General features: G+C 57.4%; 1 protein-coding gene across 1 annotated transcript; it reads right to left on the reverse strand.

The window, feature by feature from the left end:
- Positions 1–24: 24 nt before the first annotated feature.
- Positions 25–22,252, reverse strand: ASIC4 (acid sensing ion channel subunit family member 4). The gene is made up of 10 exons (XM_084891396.1): positions 20,958–22,252; positions 6,109–6,253; positions 5,899–6,026; positions 5,548–5,710; positions 4,975–5,031; positions 2,913–3,066; positions 1,683–1,774; positions 1,527–1,606; positions 1,041–1,145; positions 25–875 (listed from the first exon to the last, which is right to left on the reverse strand). Exons 1-10 carry the CDS (start codon positions 21,537–21,539, stop codon positions 762–764), a joined length of 1,620 nt encoding a protein of 539 aa, XP_084747522.1. The 5' UTR covers positions 21,540–22,252; the 3' UTR covers positions 25–761.
- Between the last annotated feature and the right edge of the window lie 212 nt (positions 22,253–22,464).

Raw genomic sequence — 22,464 nt, forward strand, 5'->3', positions numbered from 1 at the left:
CTGGTCACACATACACACAGAGAATTCTTTATGCCTCTTTATTCCTAATTTTGTCAGCTCTTATAAAACCAGACCGGAGACGCAGGCCTGAGAAAACTCTCTTCCCCACCCCCAAGCTCAGCCAGGGTCTGAAAGGTTTGCCTGCTCCTTGTGGAGGGGACTCTGGGGGTGGGGATGGGACAGGGGGGAATTGGGAGCTGGGCCAGGCCTGCTGGGCCATCTGCTCCCCCTGCTTCCATGGAGCTGGGACTGGAGAGGGGCAGGAAGTAGGAGAAGCCCAGCAGTCCCGACTCCTGGGAGCCCGCCCTCTCCTGCTGACACTCTAGGGTCGGGACCCTGGCTGTCACTGAATCACCCACCGCCATAGCCCCACCCACCTTCTATATCTGTATTCCCACCCCCACCCTGTCCTCCCTAAATATATACAAATGTACAGAGGGTTCCACCCCTTCTGGGGTTGGCCACTTCCCCCACCTCCCTCCCTTCTCCCTTCTCTCCTCCACGGGGGGCCATGGTCTGCTCTCCAGCCCTCCCCAGGCACCAACCGCGGGAGGGGGTAAGGACAAGAAGGACCCTTGTGCCAAGCAGCTGGCGCCAGGGTCGGTGAGAACAGGAACTGAGTGTCTTCCCAGTGAGCACCACCCTCTCCCCGTCAGCCTTGGGCTGCCCACAGGCCTTCTGTCCCGGGAGCAGGAGGAGACTATTTTGGGGATCCAGGGAGGAGTCCCAGATGCCTTGGTCCTTTTAGACACAGCATCATCCTAGCAAGCGAAGTCTTCAAAGAGGCCTCCTGCAGGGCCGTGTGGGTGGTGGTGGTTGGGGAGCAGGTTGCTGGCTCCCCCACCTTCAGCCCGGCCCCGGCTCAGACAGGGACTCTGCAAGGTGAAGAGGGAGCGTTCAAACCATGCCCCCAAGCGTCCCACAGCCAACCGTTCCGTCTCCTGTGGCAGAGGCTCCACGGGAGCCCAGGAGCCCTTCTCAGGCTGGTACAGAAACCGTGGAGAAGGCGCTGGCTGCATCCTCTCAGGGCTCATCCTCACCTGCTCCTTCAGCTCCTGCAGCCCCAGGGTGGAGATGCCCCCAGAGGAGGTCCGCAGGGGGGTCTTGGGGCGACGCCACACCCTCTTCAGTCGGTCCCAGGACACCTTGGGGTTCAGGGAGAGGGGACAGTGGTGGGCTCAAGAAACTTGGTAGAGGAGAAGGCCAGTAAGGAAGCAGGGAAGGAATATCCTGGCATCTTTCCCTGGTATTGGTAGACGAGAAGGGCAGACTAGCCAGGTTCACCTTATAGCACTTGCTACCCAGCAAACCCCAACCAGGACTCCCCAATCCTCTCCCCCCACCCCCTTCTCCTGACTTCCCAGCACCCTCAGGCCTTCTTGTCAGCGGACTCTGGCAAGAACCCAGAGCTTGACTTCCTGGTAGCCAGCTCCACCAGGAAGCCCGCACTGCCCCTCTGCTTTTCCCACAGGCCCCTCCTACCCTCCACCAGCTGTGTGGTGGCCCCAGACAGGCCCCTTCCTTGCCTCATAGATGTAGTCGAGGATCTCCAGCAGAGTGAGGATGCTGGCCCCGATGAACAGGCCCATCTGTCCCCCGAGGTCTCCTGGGGATCGTGAGAGCAGGGTCAGAGGGAGCAGGCCCCGCTGGCCCATGCCCATGGAATCTGAGCCAGGTCTCACCCAACAGGGCTGACAAGCCGTAGGCTGCTCGCTGTTCCATGGCCTCGGAGGTGAGTGCTTCAAAAAAGACATCTAGGACCAGGAAGTTCTCCCTGCGGAGGCAGGAAGCAGTGTCCATGTGGGACCACCTTCCAAGGAGGTGGCTGGCAGAGACATCCCACGTCCAGCAGACCCCTTGGGCAGGGAAGCTGGTGATTACCCTCAGACCCCACAAAGCTGTGAGGGGAGGCAATTCCAGACACATGTTAGCTTCACACTTTGAGGGTTACCAAGAATGCTTGGGCCTGCAGATTCCTGCCTGTCTTCTCCTCCAAAGCAGAAAATAGTGTTCATGTTGCCTCATCCCTATACCTCTCTAGAACCTTCAGTGGCTCCCTATTGCCCAACAGTCCACTCCAAAATTCCTCTTCCAGACTTCCACTGTGCATTCTTATTAATCTGCTTTCTTACCTGCTTCTCTTCCCCCTCCTACTCAGGCCAATTCCACGCCACCACACAGTTCTCTAACTGGGATGCCACCCCTCTCTCCTCCTTCCTCTTCCTCTCACAGACTCAGGGTCCTCAGAGGCCCAGCTCAGGCCTACCCTGCTTCCCCTAATCCATTCACATTTATCTCTCCTGGGGCCTGAGAAGCAAACCACACCCTCACATATGGGCTCATCCACAAATTGTGGCATGGGTTTTATATTATAATCACCTGTCTTCATAGGACCCAGCACTGGGCTTGGCACCCAGAGGATGCTCAGCAGTTGCAGGCTGGCTGCTGGGTGCCAGACCCAGTGCTTAGTGTGGCCCCTCCTCATTCCTCTCCCAGTCCTTCCAGTTCTGCTCCCTCAGCACAGCATTCACTCAACATGCACTGAACAGCCCCAGGTTGCTGAGGAAGAAAACACATAAACTGAGGGTTCTAAGACAATGGGTGCATGCAATGACACAGATAGGTACAGGTGCTGTGGCAGCTCAAATGAAAGATGTGGACCAACAAGGACTTCCCTGGAGGTGGAGACAAAGGAAGTGACTTGGAGGATGGGGGAGGAGGGGGGGTTAGTGAGAAGAAAAGGATTGAAAGCATTCCTGGCAGAAGACTCATTATTAACAAAGATGCAGCCTACTCCGCATCTCCATCATGCACCGGGTGTGAAAGTGGCTTCCACCCCCCCCCACACACACACACACACACACGCACACGCACACGCACACACGCACACACGCACACACGCACACACATACCGTATGTAGGTCTCATTGCGGTTGTACTTCCTGGCCAGGTACCGGGCTGAACCCCTGTTGGGGATCCTGACCATGGAGATTTCTTTCCCGTAGCGGGTCAGGTTGCAGGGAGTAGGACAGAAACACGGGCCCTCGGAGCCTCCACCCAGGGAGTCTGCAACACAGAGGCACCAACTTCAGTGGGGGTGGGGCTGGGGGTGGGGGAGGGTAGCCCAAAGGCCCACCAGCTGCAGAGGCTGTCCTGAGGCAGCCATGCCCACACTAAGGGCTTTTACTGGCCAGCACTGGCACTGCCTAGAGGACACTGGATGGAGGAGGTCCCTTCCTGGACCAGCTTCAGGCTACCCAAAAAAGCAGATGAAGACAATGCTCCCGGCACCCTCCCACAGGCTTGTCCCTCTGTCCCCCAGCCCCCTGGGCGGCAGGGAGGGAGGTGCTCAGGGGTCAGAGCTAATCAAACACATGAGGCCTCAGACAAAGGTCTTGGAGAGGAAGCTGGGATGAATGGGTGGGTGGATGGATGGAAGGACAGATGGAGAGACAAAAGAACAAGTGGATGGACTGGATTTGTATGCTTAGTAAGCAGGGTTTTCTCTGTTCACACCTTCAGATCCACTGTCCCTTCTCTTTCACTGTGCCCAGGAGGCTGAGCTCTGCTAAATGCACCACCTGACTCCCTCATCCTCTGGCTTTGGGTTGGTTCTGGACAATGGGAGGCCTCAGCAGGGTCGAAGGCCAGGAGGGGAGAGATACCAGGGTATTTCTTTGCCCGCTTCCTTACTGTCAGGATATAGTTAGCAAAGCCTTCATTCCTCCTCTTGTGACCACAGCTCCTGCCCATCAGCCCTCTTGGACAACCACAGCTCTCTCTGTGAGTTCCAGGGGTCTCCCCTCCTGCACCCATCCAGGCCTGGGGGAGGAAAGCCTCCTGGTGTTGCTAGTTCTGTGAAGTCTCAACATCCCTTGTGGTTTACTTATCCCTGCTCACACACCTGTTCCCTCACTAGACCTGCTTCACCCACCCCTCTGCTTGCCACAGTGGGTGTGTGGGATAGGGAAGGCCTCAATGTGATTCTACTGCCTCAGCATCTCAAGCCCAACACTTCTCTCCTCCTCCTGCCGCGCCATCTGGATTATTGCCATGCTCTTCCGACTCACCCCGCTTCTAGTCTCACTCCCCACCAATCTATTTCCTCCATCTAATCAGAGTCACCTTCCTAAAATCAGATAGTATTCTTGCCTTGCCCTAAGCCATGGCTGGCTTCCCAGAGCCTCCTCTACTCTTCCCCACCCCCTCCTCTGTGTTCTGCCCTCCAGCCACACAGATCTTTCAGGGCCCCAGACATCCGCTCTCTCTGGCCACAAGGTCTTTAGCATGTGCTCTTCTTATTGTCTAGAACATGTCCCCTTTCCACCCGGGTGACTCTGACGTACCCTTCAAGTCTCAGTCTCTGTCACTTCCTCTAAAAAGCCTCCCTGCCTTCCCAGGTGCATGCCCCTCCCTGGGGCCTTGTAGGATCCCTGAGGTTCCCCTACCCAAGGACTCACACACTGTGTCTCGATGCCCATCCACAGCCTTGCCCAGCAGTGAGCTCTGCAAGAGCAGGGCTCTTGTTTCCACTCTCACCACCAGCACCAGCACAGGCTGTAAATGTCTGTTGAATGAATGAATGAATGAATGAATGAATGAATGAAATGCAGATCAGACAGGACTTATGGACAGATGGGGCCTGCCTTACCCACACTGGGAGCCAGCAATGCATTTTTCCTTACACCAAGAAAGGAGCCATTTCACTTCCCCAGAGAAGCAAGCTCATTTGCTGAACCAAACTTAGAAGCCTGGGTTCTCTGCAACCCCTCACCCGGCTGCCTCCACTTACCCAAATGTTCACACCTGCAAAGGTCCTCAGACCCCTGGAGCTATGGGATAAGGCTCAACCCCCAGGAAGAAGCCCCAGGAAGAGACTGGGAGGAGGAGAGCCAAGGTTGTTAGGTGAAGGGGAGACAGAGAGGTGAAGAGGAGGGTGATGAAGAGGCAGGAAAGGGAGCAGGCAGCACAGACCCAGTGTGTGGTCGGCACACTCAATGTAGATATTTGGTGGGCAGATGGTCTCATTGCCTAAAAGGAGAGAAGATTATTCCTGGAGTCTACGGTTCCATCCCCTCTGTCCCACCCCATCCCCAAATGTGGGCACACTTGTGCATGCACACACACATGCACACACGTGCCCCCAAGATATGCACGGTTGCACACACACATGCAGGCATGGATGTATACGTGCTCAAGCATATAAGTATGAAAATGTTCGCGTGCATATAGACATACAAACATATGCACCTGTGTGCACGTATATGCGCATACATTTACATACATGGGTTGAAACATGTGCATACAACCCCCAGAAGTACATAGGTATAGATGTAAATGGTCACCTGTGTGTATAAATACATATCATGCTCATGTGCACATGTGAAAACACGCATAAAATCCCAAATACACACACTCACATGGGTATAGACATGCACACATGTTACACACATGCACCTGCCCATGCACATGAGCAGTCCTCTGCCCCTGGAGGTTCTGGAGCCTGGCAGGGTGGCACAGAGGGTCGGCAGGGTGGTGGGTGCCCACCTGGCATGTGCACCATTCGGCAGTGGCAGCGCTGAAGCACGGCCTCCTTTTCACAGCGCAGCCGGCAGGCAGACACACTGTAGGCCGAGTAGCCCTGAAGCTCAGGCTCCCTGAGCCCGCTCTCCGCCCGGCAGTTGCCCCAGGGCTGGGGCAGATAGGTCAGCTGCAGAGGTGGGCATGGTGGGGTCATGCCCAGGAGTACCATCTGGCCCTCCAGAGCCCACAGCCCCAGCAAAGTCCCTGGGTGGACCGGTGGGCTGCGAGCTTGGGAGGGCAGGTCTGGTCAGCATCCCCTCTAAGCCCAAAGGCCCAGCCCCGGGCCCAACCCAGTGCCCAGCTGGAGGTGATCACCCGCTGTTCCTGGCAGGACACGAAGGTCTGGAAGCCCGGGGACACGCCGAAGCCCAGCTGGTGGATGTAGGGTGGCTCCTCCTGGCTGTGGATCTGCACGCGGATGCCAGCCTCAAATGATGTCTCATCTGCACAGTGGAGAGGGGGACCTTTGGGAAGCCATCCCCGGCAGCTGGCCCAGGCCAGAGTCCCCAGGGTGGCCCTGCGTACTTGTCTCTCTCCAGATGGGCAGGTACTCCTCCTGCTGGATGTCCAGCATGATCTCCAGGCCGCTGCCCATGCCCCCGGCCCGGCTGGGAAGGGAGCTCTGAGGGTCTGCATTGAAAGTATAACACTTCCCATAGCGAGTATAGACCTGCAGGTGGGAGAGAAGAGAAGGGGAGATGGAAGGAGGGCTAACACTCCTTAGACTTAGGCTTCCTGCCCGGGCAGCCCAGTCCCATTATTCCAGGAATCAGTCTACAGCCCAGCCTCTCACCTGAGCTCCATCTTTTCTGCTGACACCCTCCCTTAGATGACTGAGGCACCTCCAGCTTAACAAACAACAGCAGAACTCTTGACATCTTCCCAAATCCGGCCCCCGCCCCACCATTCTCCTCCTCTGAGTGAAGGGCCCCACTACCTACCAAATTTCTCCAGTCAGAATCCCTGAGACCTCCCTTTCCCTCACCAGCAACTGTTTTGGGGCAATTCTACATCTGAAACCCAGCTAGAATTCATTCACTTTCCTTCCACATTGTGTCCCCCTCTCACCTCATGGCCCACCTGGCCACAGCGGTGGGCCTCTAACTGCTTTCCCCTCGCCTACCCTGGCCTCTGCCTCCCGGCCGTCCAGAGTGTTCCTTCCACCCAAGCTGCCTGTCAGCTTAAAGCCCAACAATGGCTTTCCATTTCCTGCAGAACAAAGCCCGGCTCCTTCCCTCTCCTGAAAGCCTGCGTGTGACGTGACCCTTGCCGGCCTCTCCTGCCACTTCCCCCCACCCCCCAGATCTCTACAAATCCAACCTCATGGTGCGCCTTCCTTCCTCAGACCTTTGCTCACTTGGGTCCCTTCCCTGGAATGCCTCCCCCTCCCATTTTGGCAGGGCTAGCTGTTCACCTCTTAAACCTCAGCTTAAGCGTCTTTCCTCACCACACACTCATATACCACACACACACACACACACACACACACACACACGTGCACAGTTCCACCTCCACCCGTCAATCAACGTGTTGGTTGGTTTGGTTTGCTCAAAGTCCTTATCAAGACCTGAGATAATCTTGTTTATCTGTTTGTCTCTTAGTTCAATGTCCATCTCTCCCCCACCAACAGACTGCACCTGCCCTGTTTCGGGAGGTGGGGGAGCCACACAAAAGACTCTTTCTTTAAAATATTTTTTATTGATTTCAGAGAGGAGGGGAGAGGGAGAGAGACAGAAACATCAATGATGAAAGAGACTCATTGATCAACTGCCTCCTGCATGCCCCACACTGGGGACCGAGCCTGCAACCCAGGCATGTGTCCTGACTGGGAATCCAACCGTGACCTCCTGGAGTCCACCGCAATCACTTAGCCACCCAGGCTGGGCAAGAACTGTTTAATAAGCAGTTACTGCCTCGCTGAACAAAGCCCATCTTCTAACTCTGCGGAGACTTCTCCAGCACAGACACCAGATGGCACTAGCGCCCTGGGGATGGAAGTGGAGGCTCCGCTGGGACGTAGCTGTGGTGGGGAGGAGATGGAGGGAGCGGTGGATGCAAGTCCCTCCCGCCTCGCCCCCCCTGCCTGGCTCACCGCACAGAGCCCCCGTGTCAAACCCATCACAGGCAGCACCTTCCCTGGGGGCAGGGGTCAGTGCACTCAATCACTCTCTCTCGCTCCGCCTCCCCTCTCCTTGGGAACGTTTCTACACTGGCAAAACCGGGAAGAAGGCATGAGGCATGTAAGGGAAAAGATGCAGTAAATGCCTAGCTTCAGAGGGAGGGTGCAGAAGGGAGAGGGGTTGGGTTGAGAACCAGGGAGATGAGGATCTGGTTGTGGGACGGACAGGGTTAGGTCTCCCGTCCTCACTAGGTGAATCGCCTTGCTGACCCTCCCCTCTCACACCGTCCTTCCATCACCCCAATACCCTGCCTCCGGTTCCTAAAACAAAACAAGTGCCACGCAGTTGACAGAACAGGGCCTCATCCATTGCTGCCCCATTCCACCCACTCAGCAGCCCCGGTATCAGGCCGCTTGAATTAGCCAGATTATTACAGACAGGACACTGCAGCTCAGAGAGGTGACGGGATTTGCTCAAGGGTCACACAGCTCATCAGTGGAGGAGTGTGATTCACCTAGATGTGGGTGCCCGACCCCACCAAGTCTACTCTCAGCCCTTGTTTCCGCCCCATTCCGCTGACACATGACCCAACATCTGTCCCCTTTTCTCCACTCTCTACACCCTCCTCACTCTTTCTTCTCCAGATCTGCTGCCTCTCAATTCTTCACTCCTGCGCCTGTCCCTCCCCTCCTCCTTCTGCACCCTTGCTGTCTTCTGGGCTCCAGTTCTTGACTCTGTGTCCATCTGTGTGGGGGGCAGTAGTGGACATCGCTGGCAGTCCCAGAGCCTCTTTCTGGCCCAGACACGGTGCCAAAAGGGTAGCCTATGCTTTCCAACTGCATCCTCACAACCATCTATGTCCTACAGGTGAGGAGACTGAGGCTTAGAGAGGGGAGATGATCTGCCTAAGTCTCCAAGATCAGTGCTTCTCCAATGTCAACGTGCCAATGTGCACACACAACACCCAGGGATCTTGGTAAATGCAGATTCTGATTGTGTCAAAAGTGTTAGCAGGCAGGACTGAGATTCTGCATTTCTAGCACTCTCCCCAGAGAGAGGGGCATCCTGAAGGGGGCTGGGTGCAAGCTATCTGGGACCCCGTGGTGTGGGAAAGGCAGAAGGGAATATATAAGCATTCACCCCAAATTTTAAAGCACCCCCCCTCTTCCCATTCCCGGCCAAGATGTTAGAATCAGCTTTTGCTGATGCAGCCAGTTTTAAGTATACGCTCCAGTTGAAAGGCTAAACAAGGCATGAGCTGCGTGGGGACCAGAGTAGTAAACTGCTCACTCGTGTCTCCCAGCATGCTGCACCCCCTCGGCAGAGCCCTGACTGCTGGCTACCCGTGGTCTTCCCTCATCTCAGCTTCATTCGTGGGACTATGGACTGTCTGAGGCCAGGAGCCCCACTTTACCATCTTGGTATCCCCAGATCCCAGTGCCGCTTGCAGAAGGAGGCATGAGATGGAGGGAAGAAGTGCAGAGAGAACACTATCAAATACCAGATCCAATGCTACGTGCCTCTGATCTATTTTTTCCTTTGAGCTGCCAAGACAACCACGTGAGGTAAATGTTATTACCTCCATTTAATGATGAGGAATCGTAGAGAGGGACAGTGACCTGGCTAAGGACATACAGCAAGTAAATGACAGCAGAGATTCAAACGGAACTGAGCCGGATGCCAAAACAGAATGCTTATAAAACACCTGGTATGTTCAGCGAATGAATGACTCAGATACCTCCAACATGTACACACAGACACACATCGCGTGACCCTGAGCTCAGCGCGGTGCAGGGCCAACCCCATTGGGGAAGCTTTGGCTCTGATGGCTTTGGAGGGTAGTGATTATCTGGCACCACTGCCTCAAGTTGGCTGTGCAGAGTGGGTGTGACAAAGGGAGGTGGGTAGAAGGAATCTGAGTCTGAAGGGTATACTTTGCAGGAAATGGACAGGCCAGACAGGCAGGGCCAGGCCACCTGCACAGCCTGGGTCAGGCCCGACTGCTGCGCAGAGCAGAACGTTGCTCTGGAGACGGCCCCTGGGTCAGGCAGGCAGCGCAGGTGGAGCCGCCAGCTCCTAAGTGGCAGAACATTTGTGGCAGCACAGCCACCGCCTCTTCCATGGAGACGGCACGGCCACTCAGGCACATGGGCCCAGGGCTGTCCACTGCTCTCTCCCCCCAGACAGGCCTGGAAGGAGAGCATGTGCACAGGAGCTGGGAGGCTAGGGCTCAGCCACGGGAAGGGGCAGGTTCCAGGCCAGGATGGGACCTGATGGGTCAGGGGCTAGCTCCAGATCGCCCACCACCAGCCCTCTGTCTCTGGACCCTGTCCCCATCTCAGTCCCCACCTCCTCCTTCAAAAGGCCCTCTTCTTCTCTGCTCTTCCTTGCTCTCTGCCTTAGTTCCCAGATCCACCCTCCTGGCCCTCGCCTGAGCATGTGGCCTCCCAGAGCCCTCTGGCCCTAGGCTGGACAGCTGCTTGATGAGACTCTGTCTGCGCTGCATGCAGACCCTTGGGCCCTCCACCACCTTCCTTCTGGCTAGCCTCCACCTGTCACTCCCAGATCACCCCCCTTTAGTGTTAGCCTGCACCAGCTCTGGGTCGGTCTGTCTCTCTGGCCTCTGTCCCCTGATCTGTCTGTCTCTCAAGTCCCTCCTCCTGGCCTGTCTGTCCTCAGCCTCCAGTCCATCTGGTCTCTGTTTTTCTGCCCCTGGCCTTTTGTTGGCCTGTCCCTCCCATTGGTCTGACTACCATCACCCCTCCCCCACTACCTCACACCCTGTTCCTTTGCTGTCTATATCTCTTCCTTATTTGCTTTCCTCCTTTCTTCTCTGCCTATCGCTTAGTCTAGCTGTCCATGACTGTCTCTTTTGTTCCTCTTAGACTTTTACCTGGGCCTGAGGCAGCTCCCCCTCAAGCCAAGAATCCCTCCATAGGTATGCTCCTCTTTTTCGCCCTGCCCTCTCTCCAGGTCTGCCCCGGTCCATGATCAGGGGTTGGGAGAGAGATCTAAGAGGCGGCTTTTCTCAGCCTCCTGAGTTCCGTCTATCCACAGCTCCCATTTCCCCTGGCTCCCTTGGCTGTGTTTTCTCCCATCCCTCCCCATCCCCGCATCCTCCCTGCAGTCACAGAGACCATGGGGTTAACAGGCAATTAGTAAGTCCAGGCCTCAGAGCTGCGAGGGAGCGGGCCCAGCCTCCAGGAGATAAGAAGCAGCCAGGAGCAGCCGAGGCTGGGCTAATCCTGGAGCTAATCTGCAGCCTGGGCTTTATCTCTGCTGCCTTTTGGGCACCCTGCCTCTGCCAAGGCCCTGGCACAACACCCCCCCCCCTTTTCCATGGCAGCTTCATTTCCCCCCAAATTCCATCAGCCCTCTTGCCGCTGCAGTCCAGTCTCTTACTAGCACTCAGGCCCCTGGGATCATTGCCCCTCAGCCTGCAGTGCCCTGGGATCCGGTGGAAGGGGATGCACCTGCATATACCCTGGATTGTGACTAGCACCCCAGGTCCGAGAGCTCCCAGCACAAGCCTCCTCTCTATTCTCACCAGGGGCAGAGGAAGAAAGATGGCAGCAACTCAAAACACCTGGGGTGTCTGCAAGGGGGAACTTGGAAGTCACTCAGTCTAAATTCTCACTATACAAAGGCCAAAACAGAAGCCCAGAGACGCAAGGTGCATATCTAAGGACACGCAGAAAAAAAGAGGGGCAATGAGAACCCAGTCCCCCCGACCCAGTGGCTCCAGCTTTCTCCACTAACTGCAGTCACCCCTGGGTAATCAGAAGACCCTGGTCCCAGCTCCAGCTCCACCACTGACAGCCTGTGGAAGCTTGGTTACTAAAGTGATTTATTGACTTCTTTGGACCTCAGTTTCCTCATCTGTCAAGTGAGGACAGAAATTCCTGCTTGATTTATTTCACAGGGTGGTTGTAAGTCTCAAAATAGACGATATATATGAAAGCCATTTGCAAAGAGAAATCATATACATGATGCCTCGATAGTAGTATAATAAGAGTGCTGTAGAGACCAGTAAGAACCAAGCTATGGCAGAGGCCAACCCTTGGATACGGTGCCAGGAATGGAGCCACCTAAGCTCATAGCCTAGGGGCAGGGGCACAAATCTTGAAGCTTGACAAGTAGGGCTCAAATCCTTACTGCCACCAACCTTGAACGAACAGCCTAGGCTTGTGGTTTCACCTCTTTGAGCCTTGGATTTCTCATCTGTAGAAGGGGAACAGGACTCCTCCTCCTAAGATAGTCACAAGGAGTAGAGCTCGGTGCAGAGTATTACATAGTAACTGCTCAAGAAAAGGAGGAGCCCATTGGGGCAACCACACTTCCTGACAACATGGTGCAGCCACTTCCATCTTGGATTCCCACCAGACCCCCTCTCACAGGGCCTCATGCACCCTGGCAAAGGCTTTATCTGCATTTTGGGAGAGACAGCACTTTCATAGAGGACGGAGCTCTGCCAGAGCAAGACCCCCCCGGGCTCTGAGCTCGGGCTCCCCCACCAGATGGGAAGCAACACCCAGGGCAGAGGCCCAATGTGGTTCACACGTGGGCCCTGCCCTTACTGTCTGTGGGATTTGACTAGTCGTTTAACCTCTTGCATCCTCCATTTTTCATCAGGTAAAATGGAAGTAATAAGAAACACCCTTCAGAGGTATTGCAAGGAAAGAAACAATGTACATAAATAAGAGCCACAGCTAACATATATTTAGCCTCCCTCTGTGCCGAGCACAGTCCTAAGTGCTGTATTAACTCCTTCATCCTCACAAAAACCCTAAACTGGAGGTCTCTAATCATCTGCACTTTACAGACACGAAAGGAGGCCGGGAGCAAGTAAGGAGGCTGCCAGGCCATGCAATGTGGCGGGTCTAGGGACCAGGCAGTCTGGTGCTGAGTCTGTGCTCACAGCCACTGTGCGATGAGATACACCTGGCCTTGCACCAACCAACAGGAGGCGCTCAAGAAACGGCGAGGATTCTAACAACACTTATTAGCCCAACACTGAAGGCTGTAAGGAGTGTCAGGTGCTGTGCTTGGTCCTGGGGATGATTCAGAGAACAAAGCAGCCAGCCTCTGCCCTGAGGGAGCTTGCTGTCCGGCTGCAGAGACATTCATTCGTTCAGAAGGTGTTGATTGAGCACTTACACTGAGCCAGGTGCGAAGCAGTGGGCAACAAAGCTCCGAGCACACAAGCATAGACAGGCCATTAGTAGCAGTGACTGGTGCTGTGATGGGGGGCTGGTGCCAGTCCTCTGACAGTGGAATCAGGGTTCAACTGGGTGGGAGAGTAAAGCTCCTCAGAGCAAGCCCAATTGCCCACCCAGGAAGGGCATCAGACCATGCCAGTCAGGGGGAGAACTCCCACTCCCCAAGCAGGCCTGGCCCCCTCCCTTATCACACCGCCAACACAGTCCCCCAGCCCTCACCCCCAACGCCACCCACGTGCTTTTCACGGTAACTTCCTCCCTGAGGTAGAGGTGCTGTGGGCCTAGAAGGGAATGGGCACAGGGTTTGTTCACATCTAAATGTGGGAGCGGTGGTGGAAGAAAGGTAGGAGCCGGGTCTAAGCCCTGTGACTTCAGGCTGCGGCTGAGCTGGAGCTGGGAGCCCCAGAGAGCTTGGGGCGGAGGAAAGCCCTGACCCCAGGCCAGCACACGTGTCCACCGGAGAGGAGCGCTCAGGGCCGCCACGCGCAGGTAAACAGCCAAACCTATTCCTCCCAGGTAACAGCTACCTAGGCCTTAAACCCTAAAAAGTCAACTTTCCAGGCGGGAAAATTTTTAATTTGTAACAAGATCCTCCCCGACATTTCCGCCCCTCGAAGCGAAGTTATTCGTTAAGTGAATAAGCGAAGTTGTTTGTTTACACCCTAGAGCACACACCCCTGGCCCCCACCCCCGACCCGGCGGGAATTTAGGAGCCAAGACTGAGAGGTGGCAGTGGCGACCGCAGTGGGTGGGAGGGTGTGAGCCACTCAGGGCCCCACTGTCCCCACCGCCCCCCAACCCCACCCCGCACAGACACCCCGGGGTCCAGTCCCGGCCCGCCCCGCCCAGAGAGCCGCACCCATAGGGCCGCACCCAGCGCCAGGCGCTCCCATCAGCCCCTCCTCTCTCCCGCGGGGCAGGCATCCATCACGGCGCCGAGCGCCCTCCCTCCCGTCTCCTGCGGGCTCCTCAGCTCTCCTCCCTGGGTTTGCCTCATTTGCATTCCCTCGGCTCCCAGCTCCTCGGCAAAGTGACCTCCGCACACAGCGGCGCCAGAGGCTTCCACTGCGGAGGGAGCCGCCGCCGCCCCCCGCCCGCCCAGGGAAGGGCGCGGGGCGCGAGCCTGGACGGCGGGGCGGGCCGGGGGCCGGGGAGGGGGCGCTGCAGAGTGGGGTCCGGCTGGCGGGCCCGGGAGCGGCGGGAAAGGCCTGGTGCGGAGGGGCGCAGAGGGACTCGGGAGGCATTTGAACCCTCCACCTCGGGTCCCCAGCGGGCGGGAATGGGACTTGGAGGGCAGCGCCTGGCCAGCAAAGCTGCGCCCCAGAAATGAAGCCGCTGCGCCCCAGAAACGAAGCCCCTGCTTGGAGCCTGGGGTTCCCCGACACTCCCGTTTCCCTCCCCCTAGGTATACCCACTGGAGAGGGGCCAGCCGTACGGGGCAGTCCCCCAAGGGTCCCCGGCCCTCGCATGGCCGCCCAGCCCCCGTCCCTGCCCCCCATGGCCCGCCGAGCCGCCGCCCCTCCCCCCGCTTGGTATTTACACCTTTCACACATTTGTAAGCTATTATCCTGTCCACGCTTAGTCACCGCTGAGCCAAGCGCCACGGATTTAGCTCCTTTAATCTTTCCTCCTAAATCAATCCTCCATTTCCCCTTAATCATCCGGTGGCTCCTCTCTGAACTCTCGCTGCTGCCTGGGCTGCTGCAGCCCAAGCCTGTCTCTCTGGAACGGCTCCCCCTCCAACCCAAACCGATGTCCCAAGGGCATGGTGAACATTTAGGGGGGAGGGGGCTTTTCGGCGCTGCCAGCCTCAGGCCCGGGAGCCACAGTAAGAGGTGTAGGCACCCTCTACCCCTCTGGAAAACAGAGCCCTCTGAACCCTCCATTCTCCCTCCCCTCTCCCTCTCTGTTCTCCTGCCTTCCCACCCTCATTCATCTGAGATGGTTCCAAGACCCCAAGCCTGCACCATGATTTGCAAAAAATAATAATAACCCAAAACAGCGCCTTCGGGCTTCTTGTCCATGGTTCTGGCTGTCCCCTCCCCAGCCGCTTTAAGGAGGTGGCATTGCTGCGAGAGCCTGGCAGGGCAGGGAAACACTGATAACTCACCAGCCTGAGGCTGCCCTCTCCTCCTCCTCCTCCTCATCCAGGGTGGCTGTCCAACTCTCCTGACCATCCATGTCTGCACCCAGCAGTCACTCCCTCCCCTCTGCCCAGGGGTCTCAACCTGAGCAACCCTGAGGTTCTGATGCCCCCACCTCCCTGCCCCCCCATTCCTGATCCTTCTTGCCCCAGCCTGGGCTGAGCGGAGGCAACCCTGCCGCCAGCCACGAGAGGGAGCAGGTTCCTCCGGGAAGCAGAAGGGCAGGGGTGGGAGTCCAGAAAGGAGCACGGGTAGGGGAGAGAAGAGGGGGACATGGGGGCCATTTCTTCAAATGCTAATCAGCATCTTCCGGCGGTGCCGCGAGACGCTGAGCTGATAATGAGCCCAGCTCGGGGCTGATTCCTGATTAATGAAGAGGCCACAGGGCTGCTGAGTGGGGCCGGGTGGGGCGCGTCCTTCATAGCCCTCCCGCTGCCCTTGCAGACCAGCCCTCTGTAACAGTAACAGCCCATGTCCTTGGCTGCTCTATCGACACCGACACCACTCAGATCCCTCTCTGCCATCTCTACTGGCCAACGAGAAGCAGCCCGGCTGAGAGCGCCCCCTCCAGGAGGGCATGGGGGCAGCAGCCAGTAGCAGGGCGGACACTGGGTTTCTGCAATCTGTGAGTTCAAGGTAGCCCTCAGAGTACTATTTTTTTTTTTTTTTTAAATCAGGAAAAACATTATTAAAACAAACAAGGCTCAGGGCTTCTCTGGACAAATTGGAAAAGATGTTCAGTTCTCCTCAGACCCCACCCTTCCCAATTGCATGCCCTTCTCAACCTGACCTGCCTGGCTCCTGAAGGCAGGACCAGCCCTGAACTCAGAAGTTGAATTAAATGTTCTCAAGTTTCATGCCTCCGAAGAAAATAGACCAGAGAGGACAGAGGGCTGGGGGTGGGGATTAGAGGTAGTAAGCGCCCTGAACCAACCTCAGTGGCTACCTCCCCCTCCCTTCTTCCCTTTTTCCCCTCCCCCTCTCCCGCCTCTCTTTCAGGCCCTTGGAGCCAGTGGCCAAGTATGGAGTGGGATATGTGTGAAGTGGCCTCTCTCACACCAAGGGTAGGGGGCAGAGAGGGTCAATATGGGCCCCACCACGCCAGGGAAGGGAACAGGAGGAAGCTTGGACAGAAGGCAGGGGTTTGCTAAGGGATTGGGGGCCAGGAAGACAGAGAATGATAGAGGGCTTGCATGTTGCTCCCCTTGCCTCGTAGCTGCCCTGGTAGCAGCTGGGGTGGAGCCGAGAGGGGGAGGGAGAAGGACAGGGAGGGGGACTGCCCAGCTGGAAGAGGCCTTGTCTAATTGTGCCTGATTAGTAGAGAGGAAGAGAACAGGGCGAGTGATTAATAGTCTCGGCAGTCACCAGCATGTGCAGGAGGAGGGTTGGGAGGGGGAGGGAAGCCAGAGCCCAGAGGGAATGGAGACAGTGAAGCGCTCACAGGTCCCTGGTCACCTGCCGCTCAAGAGGCTGCCTGGACCCCACAGAGAGGGGCAGGGTCCTACCCCTGCCTCCTCAAGGATTCTCCGTCTCCCCTGTGCCTCAATTTCCCAGACAACAGAATGGAAAAGACCAGGGTGTCACATCCTGCCCCTGGGAAGAAAGGTGCATGCACTATTATTGTGGTGCTTCCAAACGCCTCGATGTACCCACACAGGCGCTATCCTCAGCTCAACCTGGGACCTCAGCCCAGAGAGTGGATGCCAGGCACAGCCCGCAGCTGTCATCCTCCGTTCTTTGATACCAGTTGGAGCTCCCAGCCCCACCCAATCAGGCAGTCTGAACCTCGTTCCCAGGACCAGAACTGCTCTGTCCAATACGGCAGCCACGAGCCACATGAGGCTATTTGAATTGAGCATTCATTTTCTGTCACACTAATCACATTTCAGATGCTCAATAGCCGGGATGGCTAGTGACTACCATGTGGGGCAGCACATTTCTGTCATCACACAATGTCCTGTGGGAGAGCGGTGATCTCAAGTGTGTGCTCTCGCTCCTGCACCTGTGCCCGTGTGCATGAATATCTGGGAGGGTTGGCTAGCATGGGAATGCCATAATGGGGGAGAGGGGAGTGCGGGCCTCAGCGTGAGGAAGGGGGAAGGGTAGGTGAAGGAGTAGGGAAAATGCTGGTGTCCCGGTCAGAACACGGCAGGCAGTGCTGGGAACAGCCAGGAGTTGGGGTGGTGGCATTTTAACAGCTGACACTTCCAGGGTGCACTCTAGGAGCCTGCCAGGCAGTGGGCTAAGCCACCTCTTGAATCCTCACAGCCACCCACATTTTTTTAGGTTTCGAATATTTTATTGAATGACTACGGAATCTGATGCTTAGGGATGCTTTTTTACTCCTCCAAGGGCAAGCCGCTTAAAGGGCAGAGCTGAGGTTCGAATCCACATGGTCTGGCTCCAGAACCCACACACTTGACTGCCATACCGTGCCATCCCCAGCTGAGAGGAAATGCTGAATCTTAGAGTCATCCTTGCATTTTACAGCTAAAGAAATGATGCCTAGGAAGACACAGTGATGTCTGCCTTCTAAGTACGTGGGCAGGCTGAGAGCAAGCAGCAGTGGGGAGAGTGTAGATGGGGCTTGGAGCATCGGGGTGGGGACCCAAAGGCGGAAGGAATCAGGGAGGAAGGGGAGAATATAGGTGGTGGTGAAATTATGAGGTGGAGGTGGGAGTGGCTTGGTGTGAGACTGAGTAAGGAGAGGGTAAGGAAAGAGGAGAAGAGCCGGGCAGGCTAGGTGGAGGGCATCATGGGCGAAGAGGCCAGAGTACCCTCCCCATCCAGGAGCCATCTTCTTTTTCTCTCTCTCTCTCTCCCCCTCTCCCCTTTCTCCTTTCCAAACCTCACCCAGCCCAGCATGGCTCATTCCTTAAGTCTTCCCAGTTCTCTTCGGCCCAGAGTAGCCTCCCTCTCTGAACTCAGGCTCTTACCATCCATGTACCTAGTTTGGCAATGAATCCTGGTGCCTCATGACACCACTTGGTGTGCATGGCTGGTTAACTCTTGCATGGCTGGTTAAGCTTTTGAGTGGTCCTGTCCCCATTCCACCACAAGACTGTAGGTTGCTTGAGGACAGGGACTGGGCACTAGGGCTTCCCTTCTTTGTCCTCCCTGCAGCACCTGGCAGGGAGCCTGGCCCCGGGTGGCGCTCAGAACACCATGTTGATTAACTGAGTAAGTAGCTGATTGGGAGTCAGCGAGGGGATATCAGGAAGCGTGGGGGTGAGGGGGCGGGGGGGGAGAGAAGCAATCGCAGTGGTAACAGAAGCAAGAGCAGCAGCTTAGGGGACTGGGGGAGGGTGCATTACCCAGAGTAAAAATAGGCTGGAAAATGTGACATTTATTAACTTGGATTCCGGAGGAAAGGTCACAGCAGAGTGGGGAGTGGAAAGAAGGAAACAGGAAAAGCAACACAAAACACACAACAGCCCCTTCCTTACTCAAAGCGTGTCTCTGTCACTGGCCATCTCCCCGCTCACGCCCTGGCCGTTTCTCCACCAACCGGACCCTGTACCCATCTCCCCACCATCGGTCCCAGATCTCTGGCATGGCTCCAGGATCTCACCACAGTTCAGAATGGACCTCATGCCCTCCTCAGAGACCCCAGGCCACTTCTCCCGTCCTGCCACAACAATACGCCCATCTTCCTCAATGCCATGGTTCATGGACCCCCCTCACAAGCCATAATCCCAGACCCTGTGAATCTGCAGCAGCCTCAGCCCTAGAATGCCAGGTCCAACGGAGAGTTACACTCAGGAGATGGGGGAAGGGGTGCAGGCAGAAGGTATGGGGTCTAGGCTGGGTCAGGGAGAGGGGGAGCAGGATCCAAAGAGAAATTCCTTCCCCCCAATGCTTGCTTTGCCCCTCTGCCCCTCATCGTCCTGCCACAGCCCCAGCGCTGAGACCCACACACACATGTGTACTATCCTCCTCTCCCCAGCCCCAGCGCACACAAGGGACCGTGGGAGATCCACCTTCATCTCGCTGGGGCATCCCCAGGATTCAGACTCGCCAGCCTTGTACAGGGGACTCCCTCTTCCCGTATCCTCTGGCACCTGCTCCTCTCCTGAAGGCCAGGCAGGACCCCCTGCCTCCTCACCTTGCTTCCCCATCCCTTTATCTCTGCCTCCCCTTCCCTCCCACTGGGATTTCATCACCCTTCCCCTTCCCTTTCCACCCCAGCCGGGGCCAGGGACACAAACTCCAGCTCAGGGACACAAAGGGCCCATTGATTTCTGCCCCAACAGCACCTGCTGAGACTGAGTTTTGTCCCCCCACCTCAGACGGGTGAGGACGCCATATAGAAGAGTCCCACGGATCTGAACATCCGCATTCACACTGCACTCCCCACCTCTTTTGGGGGACACTCAAGCTCTGGGTTTGGGAGCAGTGACTTTTTCATAGAAGAGGGGGTTTGTAGCAGGATGACAGGTCAGTGCCCTGACTCCTGTCCCAGCACACCCCATCTCCCTCTGCCCCTTCCCCCAATCCTACCCAATGGCAGGAGGACCCCGAGGCTGCAGGTGGGAGGCAGGCACCCAGTGGGAGCTTGTTTCCTGGTGATACTGAGGCAGTGAGTAAGTAAGTGAGTGAGAACCTGGGTAGGGGTGGCCTGGCCATAAGGAGGGCAAGTCCCCCGTCTCCTGGGCTGGCCCTGGAGGCTGAGCTGGAGTGGGTACCATGTCGACAACACATATGTGCATATGCATCTGGGCAGTGGTGACACGCATGAAAACACTCACATACACAATGCTGGGAGTAAACTGGACTGGGACAGGCATCCCAAGCACCAGGAATAATAGGTAACCCCTGACTGGGTGAATGGAGTGCTGACATACAGACAGCATGTAAGACACCCCCCATACACACACACAGACACATACTCACATACATGGTGAGAGATGGTGACAGCAGTCCCCACATGGGGAGCAGGGTTGAGAGAGATAGAGGGTATCACAAGAGGGAATGACATCCACAGCATGATCCCGGGATCCTTGGCAGCTAAGTAAGAGCTGGGATGTGGGCACAGAGATATGTAGCTCTCTAGCTGTGTGGGTGTGCAGGTGTGCAAGTGAGTGTAATGGCAGGGACACTGAGTGTGTGTGTGACAGGGAGTGTGCAGGAAACTGTGTCCCGGAGCCATAGGGGTGTGTGTGTGTGTGTGTGTGTGTGTGTGTGTGTGTGCTGGGCAGCCATGAGGGTGAGCCATGCACACAAGAGTGAATGAGTGATTCTCAGTGTCAGAGCCAGAGCCGGGCAAGGGAGCAGCAGGAACCAGGAAACGGAGGGAGGGACTGGAACGCGGGAGAAGCCGGAGGGGCAGCATGAAAGAGGGATGTGTGAGGGAGCCTGTGAAAGGGGGTGTGTGTGAGAGACAGAGACAGAAGAGACACTGACACCCAGTGTACGCGAACATCCTCTCCATCCAGCCCGCCGCCTGGGCCAGCTCCCTAGGAGGCAGTCGGAGGCCCTCCCGTGCTGGAACCCCCCACACAACCTCTCCCCTTCACCCTCATTTGGTGAGGAGAGGAACCCAGAAGCCACAGAAGAGAAGTGGGGTCAGTTGGCCCAGCCGTGGCGTGGTGCATTCCTTCCCTGCAAGCTGACCAGCTTTGGGGCCCCTGAGCCCCTCCAGGACCCCAGCCCAGACCTGGGCACTGCGGTGGCAGCAAAGCCAAGAGGAGGAGCAGCAGCAGCGCCAGGGTAAGCCCCTGGGTGTCCCCGGCGCCGTGGCTGGGGAGCCAGAGGGAAACACCAGGCTTGGGGGAGACCTGAGGCCAGCCTCTGGTGGCGGAAGGAAGGAAAACCCCATTGAGGATGCCCCCACGCACCACCACCACCCCCTCCAGCCACCCGGACCAGGCGGGCCAGCTGGCAGGACTCACCACGGAGAAGTTGCTGGCGGAGCAGTGATGCCCACTGAAGTTGCAGCTCTTGAGCATGTCGGCAAGCTGGTGGCCAGTGCGGTTGAGGATGTCTACCATGTCGGGCTCCGGGTAGCGCAGGCCGGCGGCTCGGTGCCCGTCCCGGTCTTTGGGGGGCAGCCCGGTCAGATTGGCCAGGTGGAAGATGTCAGCGTCGCTGAGCGCCGAATGCCGGAAGCGGTTGATGTTGCAGAGGGTGACAGCCGGGAAGCCCGCCACTGGGGCCGGGGCGGCGGGGTCCATTGCCACCAGGTGAGGCCAGCTCAGGTAGCCTCGGGCCAGGCCTGCCGCCTGGTACAGGAAGGCGGTCAGCGAGGTGAATAGAGCCAGTGCCCACAGGGTTCTACGAAGTCCGTGGGGGCCTGGGCTGCAGGCCCGGCCCAGCCCATGCAGAGTGCTTGTGCTGGCAAAGGTGGCCAGGTCCCGGGGTGCTGCTGCCCCCCGCGCAGCCCCCAAAAGGCTCTGCTCATCCCCTGCCTCCTTCTCCTTGGGTTTCGCATCCTCCTCTGCAAATTTGATTTTGCACACAATCTCGATCGGCATCTGTCCCCGGCTGCTGGAACTGGCCAGAGCCTCCCTGCCCCTGTCCCTCCCTGGCCAGCAGCCCCCGGTGCCCTCCGGAGTGTCGGTGGTGGCAGCGGCTGCTCTTCTAAACTCAGGGCAAGCTGGAGGAGGACGGGGACAGGGTGGGGGCCCGAGGTGGGGGAGTCACTCCCACTCCCAGCAGCTCCGCAGCCCTGGTGCTGCCTCTGCCGCCGCTGCCTCTGCCGCCGCTTGTCTCTCTCCTCGATCGTCTCCTTGTGGCTTCCCTTATCAGCACCAGCACAGCTGTCAGCCCCTGCGTGTGTCCCTGCGAGCAAGCGAGTGAGCTGCTCCGCCACGCCGCGCAGCCCCAGCCGCTCCGCTCAGCATGTGCTCCGGAGCCCACCCCGTGCTTAATAATTCAGGACATGTCAACAGCGTTTCACCGGCGGCACGGGCGGCAGGAGCCAGGCCAGGGGAGGGGGCAGCCCCTCCCGGCCCAGGACAGGGATCCCTGGTCTCTGCCTGAGACCTCGAGCTGCCCCACGAACTCTTGCTATACCCTAGCCTCTCCTGGGGTCCCCTGATGGCCCCATTCCCAGGCCACCCAAGGAAGAGTGCTGCACCCAGAGTCCTCAGTGCATTCGGCCACTTTTCTGGGCCACGCCCCAGGAGGGGTCAGCCAGCTCCATCTCCCAGGTCCTGGCCTCCCTGACTCCTGACTCCAGCGTCCAACCACCACTCTCCCCCGCCACCCCACCCCGCTCACGGTGGCTTCTAGAAACTCCTTGGTTGAGCCACTTGTTTGAATGGGGGGGGGGGGGGGCGGGCAGAGGCAGAGGGGGGCAGGATAGACAGACAAGGGGTCAGCATGAGGCTGCCAAGATTCTCGGTTTCCTTAGAGCTTTGCTCCGGACATCCACACCCACCATACCCTGCCCGCTCT

This window comes from Pipistrellus hanaki (genome assembly GCF_964339955.1).
Source record: "Pipistrellus hanaki genome assembly, chromosome: 8".
NCBI lineage: Eukaryota > Metazoa > Chordata > Mammalia > Chiroptera > Vespertilionidae > Pipistrellus > Pipistrellus hanaki.